The sequence below is a fragment of the Lepidochelys kempii genome, chromosome 9 (genome assembly GCF_965140265.1).
Source record: "Lepidochelys kempii isolate rLepKem1 chromosome 9, rLepKem1.hap2, whole genome shotgun sequence".
Taxonomy (NCBI): Eukaryota; Metazoa; Chordata; order Testudines; family Cheloniidae; genus Lepidochelys; species Lepidochelys kempii.
The window spans coordinates 24,679,434-24,698,654 of NC_133264.1; the positions used below are offsets into that span (position 1 = coordinate 24,679,434).

The window sequence follows — 19,221 nt, forward strand, 5'->3', positions numbered from 1 at the left end:
TTTAATCTCATTGCCTCTTGTGCTATCCTCAGAGGTTAAGAAGAACAATTTTTCTCCCTCCTCCTTGTAACAGCCTTTTATGTACTTGAAAACTGCCAACATGTCTCAGTCTTCTCTTCTCCAGAAGAAACAAACCCAGTTTTTTCAGACTTCACTCACAGGTCATGTTTTCTACACCTTTAATCATTTTGTTGCTCTTTTCTAGAGTTTCTCCAAATTTGTCCACATCGTTCCTGAAACATAGTGCCCAGAGCTGGACACAATACCCCAGTTGAGGCCTAATTAGCACGGAGTAAGCAGAAGAATTACTTCTCCTGTCCTGCTTACATCACTCCTGCTAATAAATCCCAGAATGGTGTTCGCTTTTTTTGCAACAGTGTTACATTATGATCTCATTTGCCTTTTTCACAGCCACATCACATTGGTGGCTCATAGTCATCCTGTGATCAACGCACATACCCAGGCAATCTTCTCCTCTGTTGTTTCCAACTAATGAACCCCCAGCTAGTAACAGAAATTCTTATTAAACCTTAAGTATATGACCTTGTACTGTATAGTATTGAATTTCATCCCATTTCTGTCACTCCAGTCTTCAAGGTCATCCAGCTCTTCCTGTACAATAATCTGGTTCTTGTCTGTATTGGCGATGCTTCCCAACTTTGTATCATCAGCAAACTTCACTACATGCATCCAATGAAGTGAGCTGTAGCTCACAAAAGCTTATGCTCAAATAAATTTGTTAGTCTCTAAGGTGCCACAAGTACTCCTTTTCTTTTTGTGGGTACAGACTAACACGGTTCCTACCCTGAAACTTCATAGGTGCACACTTACGTTTTGTGCCAAGGTCATTCATAAAAATATCAAATAAGATTGATTCTAAGATGGATCCTTGAGGAACTCCACTAGTTACCTTCCTCTAGTCTGATACAGATCTTCCCTAATTTAAATAAGAGTGTCCCATGAAATACCATGTCAAATGCTTCACTGAAGTCCAAAGTATATTAGATCTACTGCACTTCCTTTATTTAAACAATCAGTTATTTTCCTTAAAGGAGGACATAAGGGTCAGATTTTGAGACCAGAAGGAACCACTATGATCATCTAGTCTGACCTCCTGTATAACACAGGCCCCAAAATTGGCCCCAAATAGTTCCTAGAGCAGATCTTTTAGAAAAAAAATCCAATCTTAATTTTAAAATGGTTAGTGAAGAATAATCTACCATGACCCTTGGTAAATTGTTCAAATGGTTAAAATATTTACACCTCATTTCCAGTCTGAATTTGTCTAACTTCATCCTTTAGCCATAGGATCATGTTATACCCTTATCTGCTAGATTAAAGAGCCCATTATTAAATATTTGTTCCCCATGTAGGTACTTACAGACTAATCAAGTCATCCCTGAACCTTCTTTTTGTTAAGATAAATAGCTTGAGCTCTTTGAATCTATCACCATAAGATTTTGTAATCTTTTAATCATTCTCGTGGCTCTTCTCTGAACCCTCTCCAATTTATCAGGTTAGTCTGATATAATCTACCTTGGATAAGACAATGTTGCATTACATCCTTTTTTCCCATTTACCTCCATGAATTTAATTCGTCTTTCCTTCACAATTTATTCTAAAGTCTTGCATTCTACTGATGTCAGACAAACAGGTCTGAGTTTCTGGATCACTGTTTTCCCCTTTTAAAATATAGATATGATGTTAGCGATTCTCTACCCATATGGTACTATCCCCAAATAGATACATTTATTCAAAATCCTTGCTACCAGACTAGCACTCTCGTGTGCTGTTCTTTCAGTATTCTGGAATGGAAATTATCTGGCCTCCCTGGTTTGAGCACATTAAGCTCTAAGTTTTTCTTCCATCTCAGATGTGGTAATTTCTATTTCTAGGCACTCATTTCCATCAGTCGTACTGCCTTCATGCATATTAATTAATCAATCCATATTATCGTCTTTATTAAAAACCAAAGCAAAGTACTCACGTGGTCACGTTTGTGATCAGTGGAGGTGCTCAAGCTGATGTTGCCACACACTATAGAGAAGCGGACTGCTAGCAGGGTATTCTGCAAGAGGGGTCTTTGATTTTCCAACTCGCTGCCCACCTTGGTCTTCTAGATTTCAGATTTGTTAACCTTCTAGACACACAGAAAAACGTATCTATCCCCTCCCCTGACACACACACACACACTTACTTCTGGGGTTAGAGTGGCCCCAAGGACTGGAGAGGTTTGAGTTAACTATACTATTAAATAAATATCCATCTGCAAATATAATTATGTACAAAACTCAGAACATTTCTTTCTGTTGTATATCTTAAGTATGCCCAGGAGATAGGATGGACACATATAGAGGCTTTTATAAACCTAAATAAAGAGCTTTATAAGCTTAATGGTGATCACCAGTGAAATGCATCCACCACAGGGGTAAAACTCATTAGTGTCCATTTAATAATTCACACTATAACCCAACATTGTAGGGCAAGCAGTGAAGAAAAATGCACTTAAGTACCCACTTAAAACTGCAAAAGGAGTTTAAGGAGGCAGAATGTAATTATCCATGTTGGAACTGGGCCAGGACACCAGGCTCTACACCATGGCTGACACAGAAAGAGGCTTGGGAACATCAATATCACAAGTGGTCAAGATCTCCATTTTACACCTCATGCAAAGCACAGCACCTCCAGCAGCAGTGTCCCCTGATATCACCATGTTCAGGCACCAGTTCAACTTTGGCTCAGAGAGCCACTGACTCTCCTTGAGCACTTCCTCGAAGGTCTTGCAGCTACATACTGATGTGACCCAATGGCGTGTTTCGTTTGTGAAATAAGACAGGATTGCAGCACAGACTGCTACATCTACAGGTTGTAAAGAAGTCCAAAGGAAAGAGTCCGCTAAGGCTGAAAACGTCCTTAACTTACCCAGTCCTGCCTAGGCACGGCCGCGTGCGTATAACGACACACTGTTCAGATACCAAAGGTGCCTTGGTGGAAGAACTTGCACGAACAGAGTTTTATCTTATCTTTGCTTAATCTAGACCCTTAGCACAGATTTTTGTAAGTGCACACCCCCATAGTTCATTGAGTAACAATATGATGCCAGCTGCTCTTGTGTCTCCAGGGAGAATAGGATTAGGTTCATAATGTACAGTCTGTCTTTTTTATGCAGCATGACAGAAGAACTTGTGACCACTGAATTTCATCAACAGATATCCAGCTCTCTGTGAAATGGACCCAGATCAACCTGGCTAAAGAAAAACTGTAACAGAATCTTTATAAATACAAGGCACTTTTAAACTAAGCCATATGGTCATGATTAATAGCAAAAGGTCTCACTCCCTCTTTCTGAATAAAAGGCAATGTCTATTAAAATACCATTTACACAGAAGTACTTGTTATACTGACATAAAGATTATCAGGATTCAAGTAAGAAAATGGACAAAATTAGAGGTATGATAATAAATGCCTGGCTCAAATGGAGAGAGATAAATCACGTAGTAGTATGTGACAAGAAGATATGAGTTATATCAAAACGGAAAGTCTATAAAACCATGGTCTGCCCAGTTTTAGTGTATCGCACTGAGCAACAAAGAAAAAGCATAAGCAAATGATCTGTTTAACAGAGGTGCGAATGTTGAGATGGATGAAGGATGTAAGTAAGATATAGCATGTGAGGAACACGTAGTTACATGTGAGGAACATGCTCAAAGTAACACCCATAAACGAAAAAATGAGGGGAGTACAGACTCAGATGGGTCAGTCATGTAAAGAGCAGTCCTGGCAACTATGTGGGTAAGAGAGTCCAACCGATCAAGACTGAAGCAAAAAGGGAGAGAGGCTGACCCAAGAAGAAGTGGTGGGATGTCATAAAGGAAGACATGTCAGCAGGTGGCGTGGTAGAGGATATGGCATTGAACAGAACACTTTGGAGGGAGAGGACTTGTAGAGCAGACCCTATTTCAAGAAGTTTGCACAGGGAAGAAGAAGAAGAAAGGGTCAGAAAAGCATTTGCCATCACTGCACCTGAACTCTATCTCCTTCACCACTACCACCACCACTCCCCAACCCCCGTCTCTGGGAAACTTTAATGGATGTAGAACTATATTATTTATTTTCAAAAATTAGGCAGCAGATTGAAATTTTCCAAGCCAAGCATCACGACTGAAATTATGTTCAAGGAAAGACTTTCAACGCTCCAGAGAACATTATCTGAGCATATGGGCAGATTCTGAACTGTAATATTAATGGCATTAAAAGGGGTGTGGCCATTTTCACTTGTTTGTCAGGCCACAGTTTTTCCATTTCTCACAAAGAATGTAAATCCAGTAGCCATGCAAATGTAATTGGCGGTAACAATGCCTTTAAAATAAAATACCCTCCTCTCTCCCCCTGCAATAATGTGCTTGTTCTTGGAGAGAGCTCTGCCCGAGCAGCATTGGTTTAAGCCACATGCCGTTTCTCTCTGCAGCCTGCAAGTGGAGCACTCACACAGGAGCTGGGTGCATGTGCTGCTAAATTACCATTATGCTTCCAATGCAAAGAAAGTGGGAGCCAGCAGCTGGCCAACTATCAGATTGCCCTCCTATCACCGGTCTCTTTGATGGCAACTTGATGCCTCCAATCCATTGAAAGGAAACTAAATAAGATCTTAAAAGTAAGGTCCTGATCATGCTCCCAGTGAAGCCAAGGGCAATGCTCCCAGTGATGTCAATGGGAACAGGACCAAGTCCTAATATTTTAAAGATTCCATGGTGCATATTTATTTATTCTCAGGACACTTTGCACTTAAAATTCCAAGCTGGTTTCTGATCTGGACTGGCTCAAAAACACTGACTTGATAAGGAGCCACAGAACTGGTTCTACTCCCACCTCCACTGCTGTCACACACATACTCATTGTCTCTCTCTTTTACATAATCCACTGACAGGATCATTCTCGTCAACTGCCTAAAATCAAAACCTGCCAAGCAGTCGTAGGAGGCAATGCACTGTGGCTGAGATAGAAGCACTACAAATCATGCTGTGAAATATGCATGGCAACACAGCCAGCTATATCTTTACAGTTATCTAGTTATCTACAAAGCCTTGGGGGGGGAGGGGGAGAAAGAAGTATTTGTTTTTAGCATAAAACAAGGCATCTTCATTAGCACATCATTTTAGATAGCATTTAAGTTTGTCAGAAATGACCTAATTAAAGCAGAAAATGATCTGGGAAGAACAAGAATCTTCAACCTGAAATATAAGGGAAATGAGGGACGTGGCACAATTCCCACTAAAGTCACTGGAAACACTCCATTTGACTTCACAAAAAGAAAAGGAGTACTTGTGGCACCTTAGAGACTAACCAATTTATTTGAACATAAGCTTTCGTGAGCTACAGCTCAAAGTGAGCTGTAGCTCACGAAAGCTTATGCTCAAATAAATTGGTTAGTCTCTAAGGTGCCACAAGTACTCCTTTTCTTTTTGCGAATACAGACTAACACGGCTGTTACTCTGAAACCTGTCATTTGACTTCAGTGAGAGTTGGATCAGGCCTTAAATCTGTGTGATAATCATGTCATTTGTAGAGGAGCCAGAGTGCATTTATTAACATGTATCAGCTTCAGCATCTCCCCCAACTTAGGGTTCTTTTTGTATCTATTCACCAATGCCAGAATTATCCTTTACATTTGGATCATCTCTTTCTCCAAACTTCCTGCCCATTTCTTCTCCTCAGGAAGGAATTGCTTCTCACTGTTCTAGGTATATTTGGGATTGTAAACAAGGATTAATCATAAGGATGGACGTCAATCTGGTTACAAATTAGGTCCAAATCCTGCAGTCCTTACTCAAACATTATGCAGTCAAAACTCCCATTGAAGTCAACAGCACTTTAGTCTGAATAAGGTCTGCAGAATTTAGCCTCAGATTTCAGAATTTTTCTAGAAATAAGCTATAAATGTCTCTTAAAGAAGCCAAGGGTCTGTTTCTATGTGGGTCTCTGGATGGGGGTGAGTAAGAGAGGTGCAGTTATTTGCATTAATGCATCTGCAACATAATGTTCCTTTGGAAAACCAACAGAAACCAACAGGAACCAATTTAAAACACTGTAGGCTGTACGTGTAACAGCTGCACTTCTCAAAGGAAGCTGTGATTTTATTTTCTCTACAAACAAACATTCTCTCAACACCCCTGCCATGTAGGTAGGCATGTACCGGAGAAACTAAGGCAGAGAAGTGAAGAGATTTGGCCAAGGCTACACAATGAGAAAATGGCACAGACAGATTGCAGGAGTTCCTGACTCCAAATCTGTGCTCATGCCATGAGCCTACACTGTCTCTCACTTCATACTAGGGCTATTAGAATCTACTGAGCTATCAAACAGTTACAAAAGGGAATTCTACTGATGTGATAACCTCTTTAGTGTTGCCTGGCAGATCCTACAGCTGTCACCTACATATTATTCCCATTAGAGTCAACGGGAGATTTTCAAACATAAGAACTGCAAGATCAGGTCTTGGTATAATAACACAGTATGATGCACCAGAGTTTAAGAGCTGCACTGTGCAGTAAGCTTTGGTTACCCACTTCCCCTCTTTGCAAACCTATGCATGCCCAGTGAGCCTGACCAGCCAGACTGTAATGTCATTCTCAGAGGGCAGTACTTCTGGGAATCTGTCACAGTAAAAATTAATCAGCAGGTTTCTGACTCTGCAATGTCATTTACAGATCCACTACCTGTGTTCCCTGTACTTACTTATAACACTGGTATTAAAAATAACCCAATCTGTGATGGTGTCCAATGATCTTTGAACAAGGGTGCTCAGATAAAATTACCCATACTCACTGAGAAATTATTCTGGACAACTGGGGTTCTTCAGAGTCTCCCAGATCCTCTGGGGATATTACTTACTAGCAATTCCAGACTCTACAATGACAAATTACACCTGACTGTGTAAATTAGGAAGTTATGTGGCCCTTCAAATGCAATCTCTTAAAGGCCAACCTCTTGAGCTATCTCTGTTAAACTATCATAACTGCACAAATGCCTTACATCAAACTCTGTGCTCAGGTGCACACATGTGTAAATTTGGAGTAACTTCAGTACAGTCAGTCTGGATTTACATCAGTCTGAATGAAAGTAGAATTTGGCCTTAATTTGGTCATGTTAAATTCCATCGTATCCAAATACCTCTTTCATAAAAAGAGGATAGCTAGCAAGGGCAGAAATTGCTGGCCATGAAAATTAATCAATTGCAAATATGCAAAACAAAAGTTACCAATAACTCTAAACACACTCCATCCCCTACTCCTAAGGACAAGATTCTGCCATCCATACTCCTGTTGAGTCATACCATTGTACAAATAGCCTTGTTGATTTCAATGGGGCTACTCATGGAACAAGTCAGAGCAGAATCGGACCTTAGATTGCTATCTCCTCCTTTCTAGGAATCAAGTAATTCCAACACCACACAAAGGATACGTTCAAGGTCTAGCGGAACAGATATGCTAACGTGTCGAATACATACAAATTAAATTACAAAAATGCTAAGTTTTCCAAATTAAAGTCCTTAATAAGTACTTGAATCAGTTGATACAAAGAAGCTGTCCAGATATAGCAGACTGAACATCTGAGAAAGATTAAAGTGACACTCTTAATTACACTCTTGTACATTTCTGTGTTAAGAAAAATTTTTGTAAGAAGCATTAGATTTTCTAGGAACATGGTTATGATTTTGTCTGCATTTCATTTAAAATAGATTCCTCCTTGTCCTCACTTAGCAAGTCAGATGAAAGGTCTGTAAGTGATCATTAGGATAAGACACACTAACTAATTTAGAGACATTCTACCCAACATGCGCTGGAAAAATGAAAACTTTTTCTATGCAGATATTTGAACATCATTTGTAATTCAATCTTTTTACATATAAATACTAATAATAGCTGTACAAAACACTACTTTTAACACCATCCACAAATAATGGTGCTCAATTTATTTATGTTTGATATCCTAACTAAAGAAAAGAAAACTCTTTGTATCAAATAACAAATGTGTATGCCTGCAGAAACACTTGGACACAAATGCCACTAAACAGAGCTAGTTTTCTTGTAAGTTTAAAACTTAGTATTTTTAGTAGGATTTTTTTAATGTCCCTTTTTAAAAAGACACTGGGATTTTGGAATAAAGAATTACTTTGTAAGCAGATGAGTCATCCAGGGTAAAGAGATATGACACAAACATTACGAACAGTGAATATTGTGCCCATACCTATATTTCATGCCAGTCTGCTTTGCAGTTGATTCTTTTAAAGAGATATGGTGCTGAGGGGTAAATGTCCCCAAACTGCGAGCAATAATAGCCACCGTCCGGAATTTTGCCCGGGCTGCATTCACTACGTTTGGGGTAGTGGTGTTCTGTTTGCTGATAAGCCTGTCTTCACCATTTCGATTCTTCAAGTTATGTTCTGTACAAGCTATGGAAACTTGCATGGCTCCTGCAATAAATCTTTATTCACAGTCCAAATCTTAGAGAGTACTCAAACCTTCTCAGACTCTGAGAACAGGGCTATAGGACACTGAATAGCTGGAGATTTTAGTCCCAAATGCTGCTAAACGAGTCTTCAAATCTGGACTCAAAAGATGACTGAAAGTAGTAGAAGCAGCAGTGGTAGATAGTGCAGGTAGAGGAGAACAGTATGGTGTCCCTGGTGTACAAGTCAACATATAAGCACTGAACTTGGTTAAGCAAGCAAGAGAGCAGACAACTTGATTTTCAAATCTTCCTTTGCAATAATATCTACTGCTTAGACAAAATCATCCATCTAGTCAAGTGCTTTCAGAAACATAAAGCTGTACCTTCATAATTAACCACAAGAAGCAACATCCACTCCGTCTTGATGCAGGCTTGCATCTGCTTGCTGGTTTTAAATCAATGCAGGCATACTGCAAGATGTGTCTTGAACACCCTCTGGATCACAAAATGCTGAACAGGCAAGCTTTGGAACTGAAGAAATGTCTAATCACAAGCAAGTCTCTAAAAACCAGGAATATCCATCTATTGTCTTTGTCAGATGCTGCAAAATACAACATCTAATCAGGACCCTTTTCACACATTCTTAGTTTCAAGCCCTGTAAAGACAAAGCTGTAAATCTGCACCGATACGGGTTTGCAGCTGCTCTGTGGAACATGCAGAGCTCCCTGTAAGAAGCTTGCAGAAAGCATGGGAATGGTTGCTTTTTCTTTTGTGTGCAACATAGAGACAGGCACTAGAAGCAGATTCTTCCCATAAAAATAATTGACAGCACTGCTAATCAACCAGAGGACTCATCACAGTGACAGAACAAATTGATGTAAAAACATGTTAACTATAAAAATAGGGGGGAAACACTCTGCTAATGTGTGCTGGTGAATTAACACATTAATCCCTTGTCTGGCTCACTAAAATACTGCTTTAAATCCCATGGTATCAGCATGCTAGGGTTAATCTTTTCTTCGTACAAGAATCCTAGCTAAATTAGCGATGGTGCAAACTCTTCAAACCAATTCTGACTCACAACTTGCTGAAAATTGGGTTGCAATTAAACAAGGAAAGACTGGCACAAAGCTGACAAGTCATTGTCCATGCTCCACCCTGCTATGGAGCCATGTTTTCAAAAGGGTGTGCATGCTGGGCACATTGAGGAGGTGCATTCAAATGGCTGAGTTGTGGGCATTGCCCAGGGGGTAGGCACATGAAACCTATTTTCAGAACTGCACAAGGACTCCCTCAGGATATGCTTAAGATCTAGTCACAGGCCAGGTAGGTGTGAAGTGGAGACACAGATGGATTCTACTTAGCCCTCCATTGGCTGCTGCCAACCACTACAACTTAAAAGAGACAGAATCTGGAGGCTGATGAGATGGGGGCAGAGTAGTGGTTAGAGATAGTAGAGGCTCAGATACCATGGTGATGAGCCGGGGTGCTGGAACAATTTATACAGTGAGGGTGCTGAGAGCCATTGAACCAAACTGTAAACCCTGTATATGGTGGAAACCACTTCAAGCCAGGGGGCTTGGAAGCACCCACCACATCTCTAGTTCCAGCATCTAAATGGTGATAAGCACAAGAACTGCACCAGTGTTACGGATTCGATGTGGAAGAGAGACAGGCTCTCTGTATGTTGCTGTAGGAGATGGTTGTGGGAGACAGAGGCAAGCAAGATTTTTGGAGGGGGAGCTAGGAGCCAAGAGAAATACTGAAATTGTTTGCTCTGAGGTGAATAAGTCAGAGTGGTGGTTCTCAAACTAGGGCCGCTGCTTGTTCAGGGAAAGCCCCTAGGGGCCCAGGCTGGTTTGTTTACCTGCCGCGTCCACAGGTTTGGCTGATCGCGGCTCCCATTGGCCGCGGTTCGCTGCTCCAGGCCAATGGGGGCTGCGGGAAGTGGCATGGGCTGAGGGATGTGCTGGCCGCCCTTCCTGCAGCCCCCATTGGCCTGGAGCGGCGAACAGTAGTTCAGAACCACTGGAAGGAGCTAGGAAGCTCCAGCCACAGACCTTTTCCACCCATAAATCACATTCCAGCCTTAAACTCCTACCCCGTGGAGATGCAAATATAAAGTGCCAAAATGAGACATCACTCACAGCAGGTTGTACAGATGTTCACTCTATTGCACCCAAGCCCACAGCAAGTTGTTGTGGTCAGTGCTGTGCTACACCAGCTCGTAGGTGTCTGGCAGCATGCTGGGTGCACCACACACTTGGGGGCAAGTGCTGGAGGTGCTCCAGGCATGGGCTCTTCAGGGCCTAGCCCTGCGTGGACATTCACACACTTTGCTTAACTGAGGATTTCTTCGTTAGCGCTGCCAGAAAGAAAAGTTGCAAGTACCCTGGGTGCAGCGACTTTAACAGTTAGAAACAAATGAGATGATCCCAACAGTTCCCAACCCATCCCCTAGCTGGAAGCCCAAGCCAGGGGTATAAGCAGTAACAAGCTCCTGCTATAATCCCTTTGCATTGTCTTCTTGACAATGAGCCGCCGCCAGGTATCAGCAAATGCAGCTACTGCTGACCCTTGTCAGCAACAGGGTGTGTCCTCAGCCCAGCTCTCAGGCCTGTTATCAGAGGTTTCCTTCCACAGCCAGCTCCCAGACCGCTGCCTCTGGCCTGCTATTCCTAGTCTCATGCAGCCTCTGGCACTTTCTCAAACCAGTCCCCTTCTGATCTATTGTAGTTCTTCCCTTTCCTGTGCTGGAGGGATTATGGATCCCCGCTGCTGGCTGGACACTGATCTGGGGGTAAACACAGTGCTCAGTAATGGCCCAACAGATTCATTACAAAACGATCATGTGTACTCTGCCTAGCTTCACTCACAGCTCCAGTGCCACCTGCTCAGAGGTCAAAATGAGACGCCTGGCGCTCTTCTTCCTTGTGCATTTTGATCATCCATGAAATAATTAACTACATTAACATTTAAATAATGATGGTCAGGCTCCAGTGTTAACTCCCCCGAAGTCCACACCATGGAGAGTCAAGCTGCGATCAGTAACACTCAGGTCATGTTTTCAAAGCTATCTTCAAAACCAGAAGGGCTAGATGCTTAAAAAAAGAAAGCTACAACTCTGGAATACAAGGCAGCAGTGTCCAAAAAAACAACCAACTGAAAACCCTCCCTCTGAGCTGCCACAATCCAACCTAATTCAGTCCCAGCATATCTTGCACCGTACTTATTTGGGGATGCAGCAATTAAAATGATAGTGACCTAGAAGTAGGGTTGCCAATTTAGGTTGACCTATTCCTGGAAGTTTCGTCACATTAAATAAAATTCCGGGAGACTCCAGGGCAATCCTGGAGGGTTGGCAACCCTGCTTCGAAGCAAATGTTATGAACCATGTAGGGGCTTGGCTAACAGAGCCCTACTCATTCAGCCAGAGTAGGGCAGTTTCTGAAAACTGGCCTCTCAGAAGGCCCTGCAAGCGGTTCCTTGGCTGTTGTGAGGCTTACAGGTATCCTGTGACTCTGCTTTTCCACAGAACTTCTGCCAAGAATCTTCCCCATCCCCTTCTACCTAGCTTCCTGGTACATATTTAAAGAAAGTCTAGAGAGTAGAGAAAAGGGCAGAACAAGAACAACTGAGTGGCATCTCACATACTTCTGTGACTGTAGGGACCAGCATGGGTGTAGAGGTGGGCATGCCCTGAAGAGACACAAAGAAGCAGGCAGCAACTCTTCAAAATGCCTGTGTTGTAAGCAGAGCCAAACTCCGAGTGCACATGTAAAGCCAAGAGACTCCAGTCACTGGGCAGGATCGAACGTGGGACCTCTGAAGCCTAGTGTATATGCCTCGACTGCATGAGCTAAAAGCCACATGGCTCTTCACCAAGGATGTAGCAGACTCATCAATCTCTAGCAGGCCTGACTGCCACTTGATGGGGACAGAGCACCACACAAAGCAGGCATGGGTCACACACACCTTGAATCACTGATTAAAGGTCATTTTCAGCCTGTCTGAGCACCCATTCAAAAAGATTGTTTCTTTGGAGGTACAGAAGAGTGCCCACCTACAGGACCCAGTACACTTGTGCATCTGGGCCTTTTAAAGCAGGGCTCTTTATGAGAGCTTAGACTTTAGCAGATTAACGACAACTCCACAGTAAACACGGAAGAGCCACACCAGTGCTGACAGGCTGAATATCTTATTAAGACTCCTCCACAACCAATTTAGTTAATGATTAGTTAATGTGTGTACAGTACATTGCTTTTAAGATGAACAGCACTATAGTAATGTTAAGAATTGTTCTTGGGGTTTTTTTCAAAATGGGGAGGAGGGTTCTGTGAGTGTAATTTGTTGCATTACCATTAGCAACTAAAGGCCCTACCAAGATAAGGGCCACATTGTGCTAGGCTCTGTATAAACACAGAGTAAGAGACACTCCCTGTCCCCCAACAGCTTACAATCTAAATAGATGAAACAGACAGAGTGAGGGGGCAAGGCTGACCTGGTTTGATGGGTTCAACCCCAAGTTATAGTTAAACTTTGTAAGCCTTACTCTCTGACGCATGTTAGCTTTGAGCCAAGCAGGTTATGAGCTGACTAACTAGACAGAAGTCTAAAATACAAACGTCCATTGCTAAATGCCCAGGAAAGAAAAAAAAATATTACAAATGTTATTTTGCAAGCTTATTTCCAGGCATGTTTCTGATGTTTACCATATATCTAATGAAGAGAATCAAAGCTCTGTCAAAGGACAGAGTAACATGATCATCCCAAACTAAATTTCTTTAGAATTTAGTGTGTTGTTTTAAGCTTTGAAAGGGATACTCTGGTATCAAGCCAGCAGCTTTGATGATACTACAGACATAGGTGCTTTCTGTAGAAATGCAGCAACCAGTGTCTAGAGCACAGAAATCTAACATTCAGTGTTACAAGCTTTCAGTCCTCATCACCTTGCACAAACAGGTCACATGTTAATTAAACTGAGAAAATTAGATTTCAACTGTTTAAATTGTAACACAAACAGGCTTGAAGAATCTAATTTAGATTTTTTAAAATATGTTACCAGAACATGAGAGAGACAAGGTAGGTCTCTTTTATTGGACCAACTTCTGCTGGGGGAAAATACAAGCTTTTGAGCTTTTTAATTTTTATTTTCTTTGTGCGACTATCGGCCTTATTCTGCTACCCTTGTTCTTGGGCACTAGCGCATTACTCTGTGAGTAGTACCAGTGGTAATACTCTTAATACTCTGACCCTCTCAAAGAATTCTGACAGATTGCTGAGGCATGATTTCCTTTTACAAAAGCCGAGTTGACTCTTCCAACAAATTGTGTTCAGCTATGTCTCTGATAATTCTGTTTTTACTGTAGTTTCAACCAATTTGCCTGTTACTGAAAGTAGGCTTACCAGTCTAATTGCCAGGATCAAATCTGAAATCTTTTTTAAAAATTGGCATTTCTTTAGCTATCCTCCTATCATCTGGCACAGAGGCTGATTTAAGTGATAGTTACATGCCTCAGTAAGTAGTCCTGCAATTTCATATTTGAGTTCCTTCAGAACTCTTGGGTGGTTACCACCTGGTCCTGGTGATTTATTACTGTTTGACTTACCAATTTATTCTAAAACCTCCTCAACTGACACCTTAGTCTGGGACAGTTCCTCAGATTTATCAGCTAAACAGAATGGCTCAGGTGTGGGAATCTCCCTCACATCCTTTGCAGTGAAGACTGATGCAAAGAATTTATTTAGCTTCTATGCAACAGCCTTTTCTTCCCTTAGTCCTCCTTTAGCACCTGATCACCCAATGGCCCCATTGATTGTTTGGCAGCATTCCTGCTTCTGATGTACTTAAAAAACATTTTGCTGTTAGTTTGAGTTTTTTGTGAGCTGTTCTTCAAATTATTTTTGTACTAATTAAAACTTTTATATTTGACTTGCCAGTTTATGCTCCTTTCTCTTTTCTTCAGTAGAATTTGACTTCCAATTTTAAAGGATGCCTTTTTGCCTTTAACTGCCTCTTTTACTCTTAACAACGGTGGTATTTTTTTGGCCCTCTTACTGTTTTTTTTTTCATTTGGGGTATACATTTAATTTGACCCTCTATTGTGGTGTCTTTAAAAAGCTTCCATGCAGCTTGGAGGCACTTTACTCTTGTGACTGTTCTTTTTAGTTTCCATTTTACTAGCTTCCTCATTTTTGTGTGGTTCCCCTTTTTGAAGTTAAATGCTACTGTGATCAGAGGCGCTGTCTTTCTGAGTTGCCAAGGGGTGCTCAATCCCTGCTCTACCCCAGGCTCTGCCCCCTCTTCACCCCTTCCCCGCCTCTTCCTGCCCCATTCTGCATCCTCCCCCAAACGCACCCCACCCTCGCTCCTCCTCCCTCACCAGCACCTCCTGCACACCACTGAACAGCTGATCCATGGTGAACGGGAGGCACTAGGAGGGAGGGGGAAGAGCTCATCAGCGGGTCCGCCGACAGGCAGGAGGCACTGGGGGGAAGGGGCTGATCAGGAGGCTGCCAATGGGTGCTGAGCACCCACTATTTTTTCCTCTGGGTGCTCCAGCCCCAGAGCAGCCATGGAGTTGGCGCTTATGACTGTCATAGCCTTCTTTGGCATTTCCCCCCAACAAGGATGTTAAATTTAATGACATGATGGCAGCTATTACCAAGTGGTTGAGCTATATTCACTTCTTGGGCCAGATCCTGTACCCCACTTAAGACTAAGACAAGAATGGCCTCTCCCCATGTGGGTTCCAGGACTAGCTGTATTTTCTGACTTTCAAACACTCATTTTCTATCTTGCATCTCAACCTGAATTTCCAGTGCTTTACATTTTTAAAGATTCAGACAGTGCTGTTCTAATATAACTAATATTTGTTGACAACCTGAAGTGCATCTTAAGGGAGAGTGGGTGCATGGGTTGCACATAGGATTACGTTTGTAGACACGTCCTAAGTGTTTTGCAATGACTCACATGCAGATGAAGTGCCCACTCCTGCTGTCTCTGGAAGCGAATAGGAATTAAACAAAAACAAAAAACTTTGATTAAGCAAAACTTGTTGTCAAAAACTCTTCATCCTAGAGAGCTCTCTGGTGACAACCATGAGCCTATAGATTGAGCTAAAGGGCTAAATCCAACACGCGGCAGTTGCGACAGCCAGCTATCCCTGTCAACCAGCTGTTAGCAGGGAGACACAAAGCTCATTGAACAGTAAGTGGCACATGTAGTTATCCATATGCACAAAACAGAGGCCTGGTTGAGTCCACTTTGAAAAGGTGATACCAACCGTTAAACTGACACGGAGGGTGTTATTTTTAAAAGGGTCACAATTTTGCCTCCTGTTTTGTGCTTTTTTGCTTTTCACAGACATAGTCAAATACTGTGGTTACACATCTAAGTGGCAATAGAGGTCTTCACAAGTATCTTGGAGTGAAGAATGGGGCTGGTAAAAATGTGTGTCTCCAAGTGCATAAACAAGCCAGATTTTTTAAAAAAAAAAATCTGTCCCTAAATGTCTATTTATAACATACCAGAGCAAGTAGATTTTAAAATAAATGGTGGAATTGCATCTCTATCAAACCTCACTGTTCATAGGAAAAGTACTTTGTATTGTATATAATGGCCCCCAGCGGTACTTAGACACAAAAGGCTCATTCAAGGATGGAGTTTCAGACTTAATAATCAGCTTCCTAGCTCTCTCAAGTCAATCCTTGACCTGCTGCTCACAAACCGAGAAGAATTAGTAGGGGAAGCTAAAGTGGACGGGAACCTGGGAGGCAGTGACCATGAGATGGTCAAGTTCAGGATCCTGACACAGGGATGAAAGGAGAGCAGCAGAATACAGACCCTGGACTTTAGAAAAGCAGACTTTGACTCCCTCAGGGAACTGATGGGCAGGATCCCCTGGGAGAATAACATGAGGGGGAAAGGAGTCCAGGAGAGCTGGCTGTATTTTAAAGAATCCTTATTGAGGTTACAGGGACAAACCATCCCGAAGTGTAGAAAGAATAGTAAATATGGCAAGCGACCAGCTTGGCTTAACAGTGAAATCCTTGCTGATCTTGAACACAAAAGAGAAGCTTGCAAGAAGTGGAAGGTTGGACAAATGACCAGGGAAGAGTATAAAAATATTGCTCAGGGATGCAGGAGTAAAATCAGGGAAGGCCAAATCACACCTGGAGTTGCAGCTAGCGAGAGATGTTAAGAGTAACAAGAAGGATTTCTTCAGGTATGTTAGCAACAAGAAGGAAGTCAAGGAAAGTGTGGGCCCCTTACTGAATGAGGGAGGCAACCTAGTGACAGAGATTGTGGAAAAAGCTAATGTACTCAATGCTTTTTTTGCCTCTGTCTTCATGAACAAGGTCAGCTCCCAGACTACTGCACTGGGCAGCACAGCATGGGGAGGAAGTGACCAGCCCCCTGTGGAGAAAGAAGTGGTTCGGGTCTATTTAGAAAAGCTGGACAAGCACAAGTCCATGGAGCCGGATGTGCTGCATCCGAGAGTGCTAAAGGAGTTGGCAGATGTGATTGCAGAGCCATTGGCCTTTATCTTTGAAAACTCATGGCGATCCGGGAAAGTCCTGGAAGACTGGAAAAAGGCTAATGTAGTGCCCAGCTTTAAAAAAGGGAAGGAGGATGATCCTGGGAACTACAGGCCAGTCAGCCTCACCTCAGTCCCTGGAAAAATCATGGAGCAGGTCCTCAAGGAATCAATTCTGAAGCACTTAGAGGAGAGGAAAGTGATCAGGAACAGTCAGCATGGATTCACCAAGGGCAAGTCATGCCTGACTAATCTAATTGCCTTCTATGATGAGATAACTGGCTCTGTGGATGAGGGGAAAGCAGTGGACGTGTTGTTTCTTGACTTTAGCAAAGCTTTTGACATGGTCTCCCACAGTATTCTTGCCAGCAAGTTAAAGAAGTATGGCTGGATGAATGGACTATAAGGTGGATAGAAAGTTGGCTAGATTGTCGGGCTCAACGGGTAGTGATCAATGGCTCCATGTCTAGTTGGCAGCTGGTATCAAGTGGAGTGCCCCAAGGGTGGATCCTCAGGCCGGTTTTTTTCAATATCTTCATAAATGATCTGGAGGATGGTGTGGATTGCACACTCAGCAAGTTTGCAGATGACACTAAACTGGGAGGAGAGGTAGATACGCTGCAGGGTAGGGATAGGATACAGAGGGCCCTAGACAAATTAGAGGATTGGGCCAAAAGAAATCTGATGAGGTTCAACAAGGACAAGTGCAGAGTCCTGCACTTAGGACGGAAGAATCCAATGCACCGCTACAGACTAGGGACCGAATGCCTCGGCAACAGTTCTGCAGAAAAGGACCTAGGGGTTACAGTGGATGAGAAGCTAGATATGAGTCAACAGCATGCCCTTGTTGCCAAGAAGGCCAATGGCATTTTGGGATGTATATGTAGGGGCATTGCCTTCAGATCAAGGGACGTGATCGTTCCCCTCTATTCAACGTTGGTGAGGCCTCATCTGGAGTACTGTGTCCAGTTTTGGGCCCCACACTACAAGAAGGATGTGGAAAAATTGGAAAGAGTCCAGCGGAGGGCAACAAAAATTATTAGGGGACTGGAACACATGACTTATGAGGAGAGGCTGAGAGAACTGGGATTGTTTAGTCTGCGGAAGAGAAGAATGAGGGGGGATTTGATAGCTGCTTTCAACTACCTGAAAGGGGGTTCCAAAGAGGATGGATCTAGACTGTTCTCAGTGGTAGCTGATGACAGAACAAGGAGCAATGATCTCAAGTTGCAGTGGGGGAGGTTTAGGTTGGATATTAGGAAAAACTTTTTCACTAGGAGGGTGGTGAAACACTGGAATGCATTCCCTAGGGAGGTGGTGGAGTCTCCTTCCTTAGATATTTTTAAGGTCAGGCTTGACAAAGCCCTGGCTGGGATGATTTAGTTGGGGATTGGTCCTGCTTTGAGCAGGGGGTTGGACTAGATGACCTCCTGAGGTCCCTTCCAACCCTGATATTCTATGATTCTAATCCCTTTGCATTTCTTTTACACTTATACCAAACTGCTAGGTAGGGAAATATTGTCCACGAAAACATTGCGATTTCTTCCCCCAGTACAAATAGCCAAATTACCCCTTAAATAATAGATTCAAAATGCAATATAAAGCAAATGTTCTGTAACATACAAGAGCTAATTATATTTCCCTATTTTACTTTTTCCATTTTCTCTATTATTACTATTTATTATTTGCTATTCATGACAATGCACTCATTGCTGTACCAACACAAACATAAAAGCTGTGTCTGCCGAACAAACATAAAGAAGACAGGATGCCTTGGGAAATTCAGAAGCAAGAATAGTTTCAGTTTTATATGTATTTATTCAGGGGTGAAAGTAAGCCAGTACGGGCCAGTACGGCATACTGGTAAAAAGTGGCCGCCAGTAGCGGCCTCTACCCAGCAGACTTTAAAGCTCCCTGCTTAAAGCCACGGCAGCCCTTTAATGTTGCTGCCCCTTTTGCACCCCCCATGGGTGGCCCTGCCGGGACCCTACCAGCAGGGCCACCAACAAGGGGAGGCGCAAAAGGCGGAGCGACCTTAAAGTGCTGCCGCAGCAAAGGACTCTGCTTAAAGCACTGCCACGGCATTGCTTTAATGGTGTTGCCCCTTTTGCACGCACAGCCTCCCCGGCCGCCGGTGGGGCAGACAGAAGGAGCAGCTGCCCTGGGGCCGGCAATTTAAAAGGGCCTGGGGTGCCAGCTGCTGGCCGGACCCCCGAGCTCTTTAAATCG

The 19,221-nt window shown here is 42.8% G+C and overlaps 1 protein-coding gene across 3 annotated transcripts in view; it reads right to left on the bottom strand.

Annotated features, from left to right (window-relative positions):
- Positions 1-19,221, bottom strand: part of KCNAB1 (potassium voltage-gated channel subfamily A regulatory beta subunit 1) — a 234,984-nt gene that overhangs the window by 157,426 nt on the left and 58,337 nt on the right. The window contains exon 1 of one of the 3 annotated variants that reach the window (XM_073359611.1): positions 8,248-9,184. The exons of the other annotated variants lie outside the window; for them this stretch is intronic. Within the exon in view, the coding sequence (XP_073215712.1) occupies positions 8,248-8,468 (221 nt within the window). The 5' untranslated portion in view covers positions 8,469-9,184. Of the gene's footprint in view, positions 1-8,247; positions 9,185-19,221 lie in introns of those variants that run through there. 3 annotated transcript variants of the gene reach the window in all.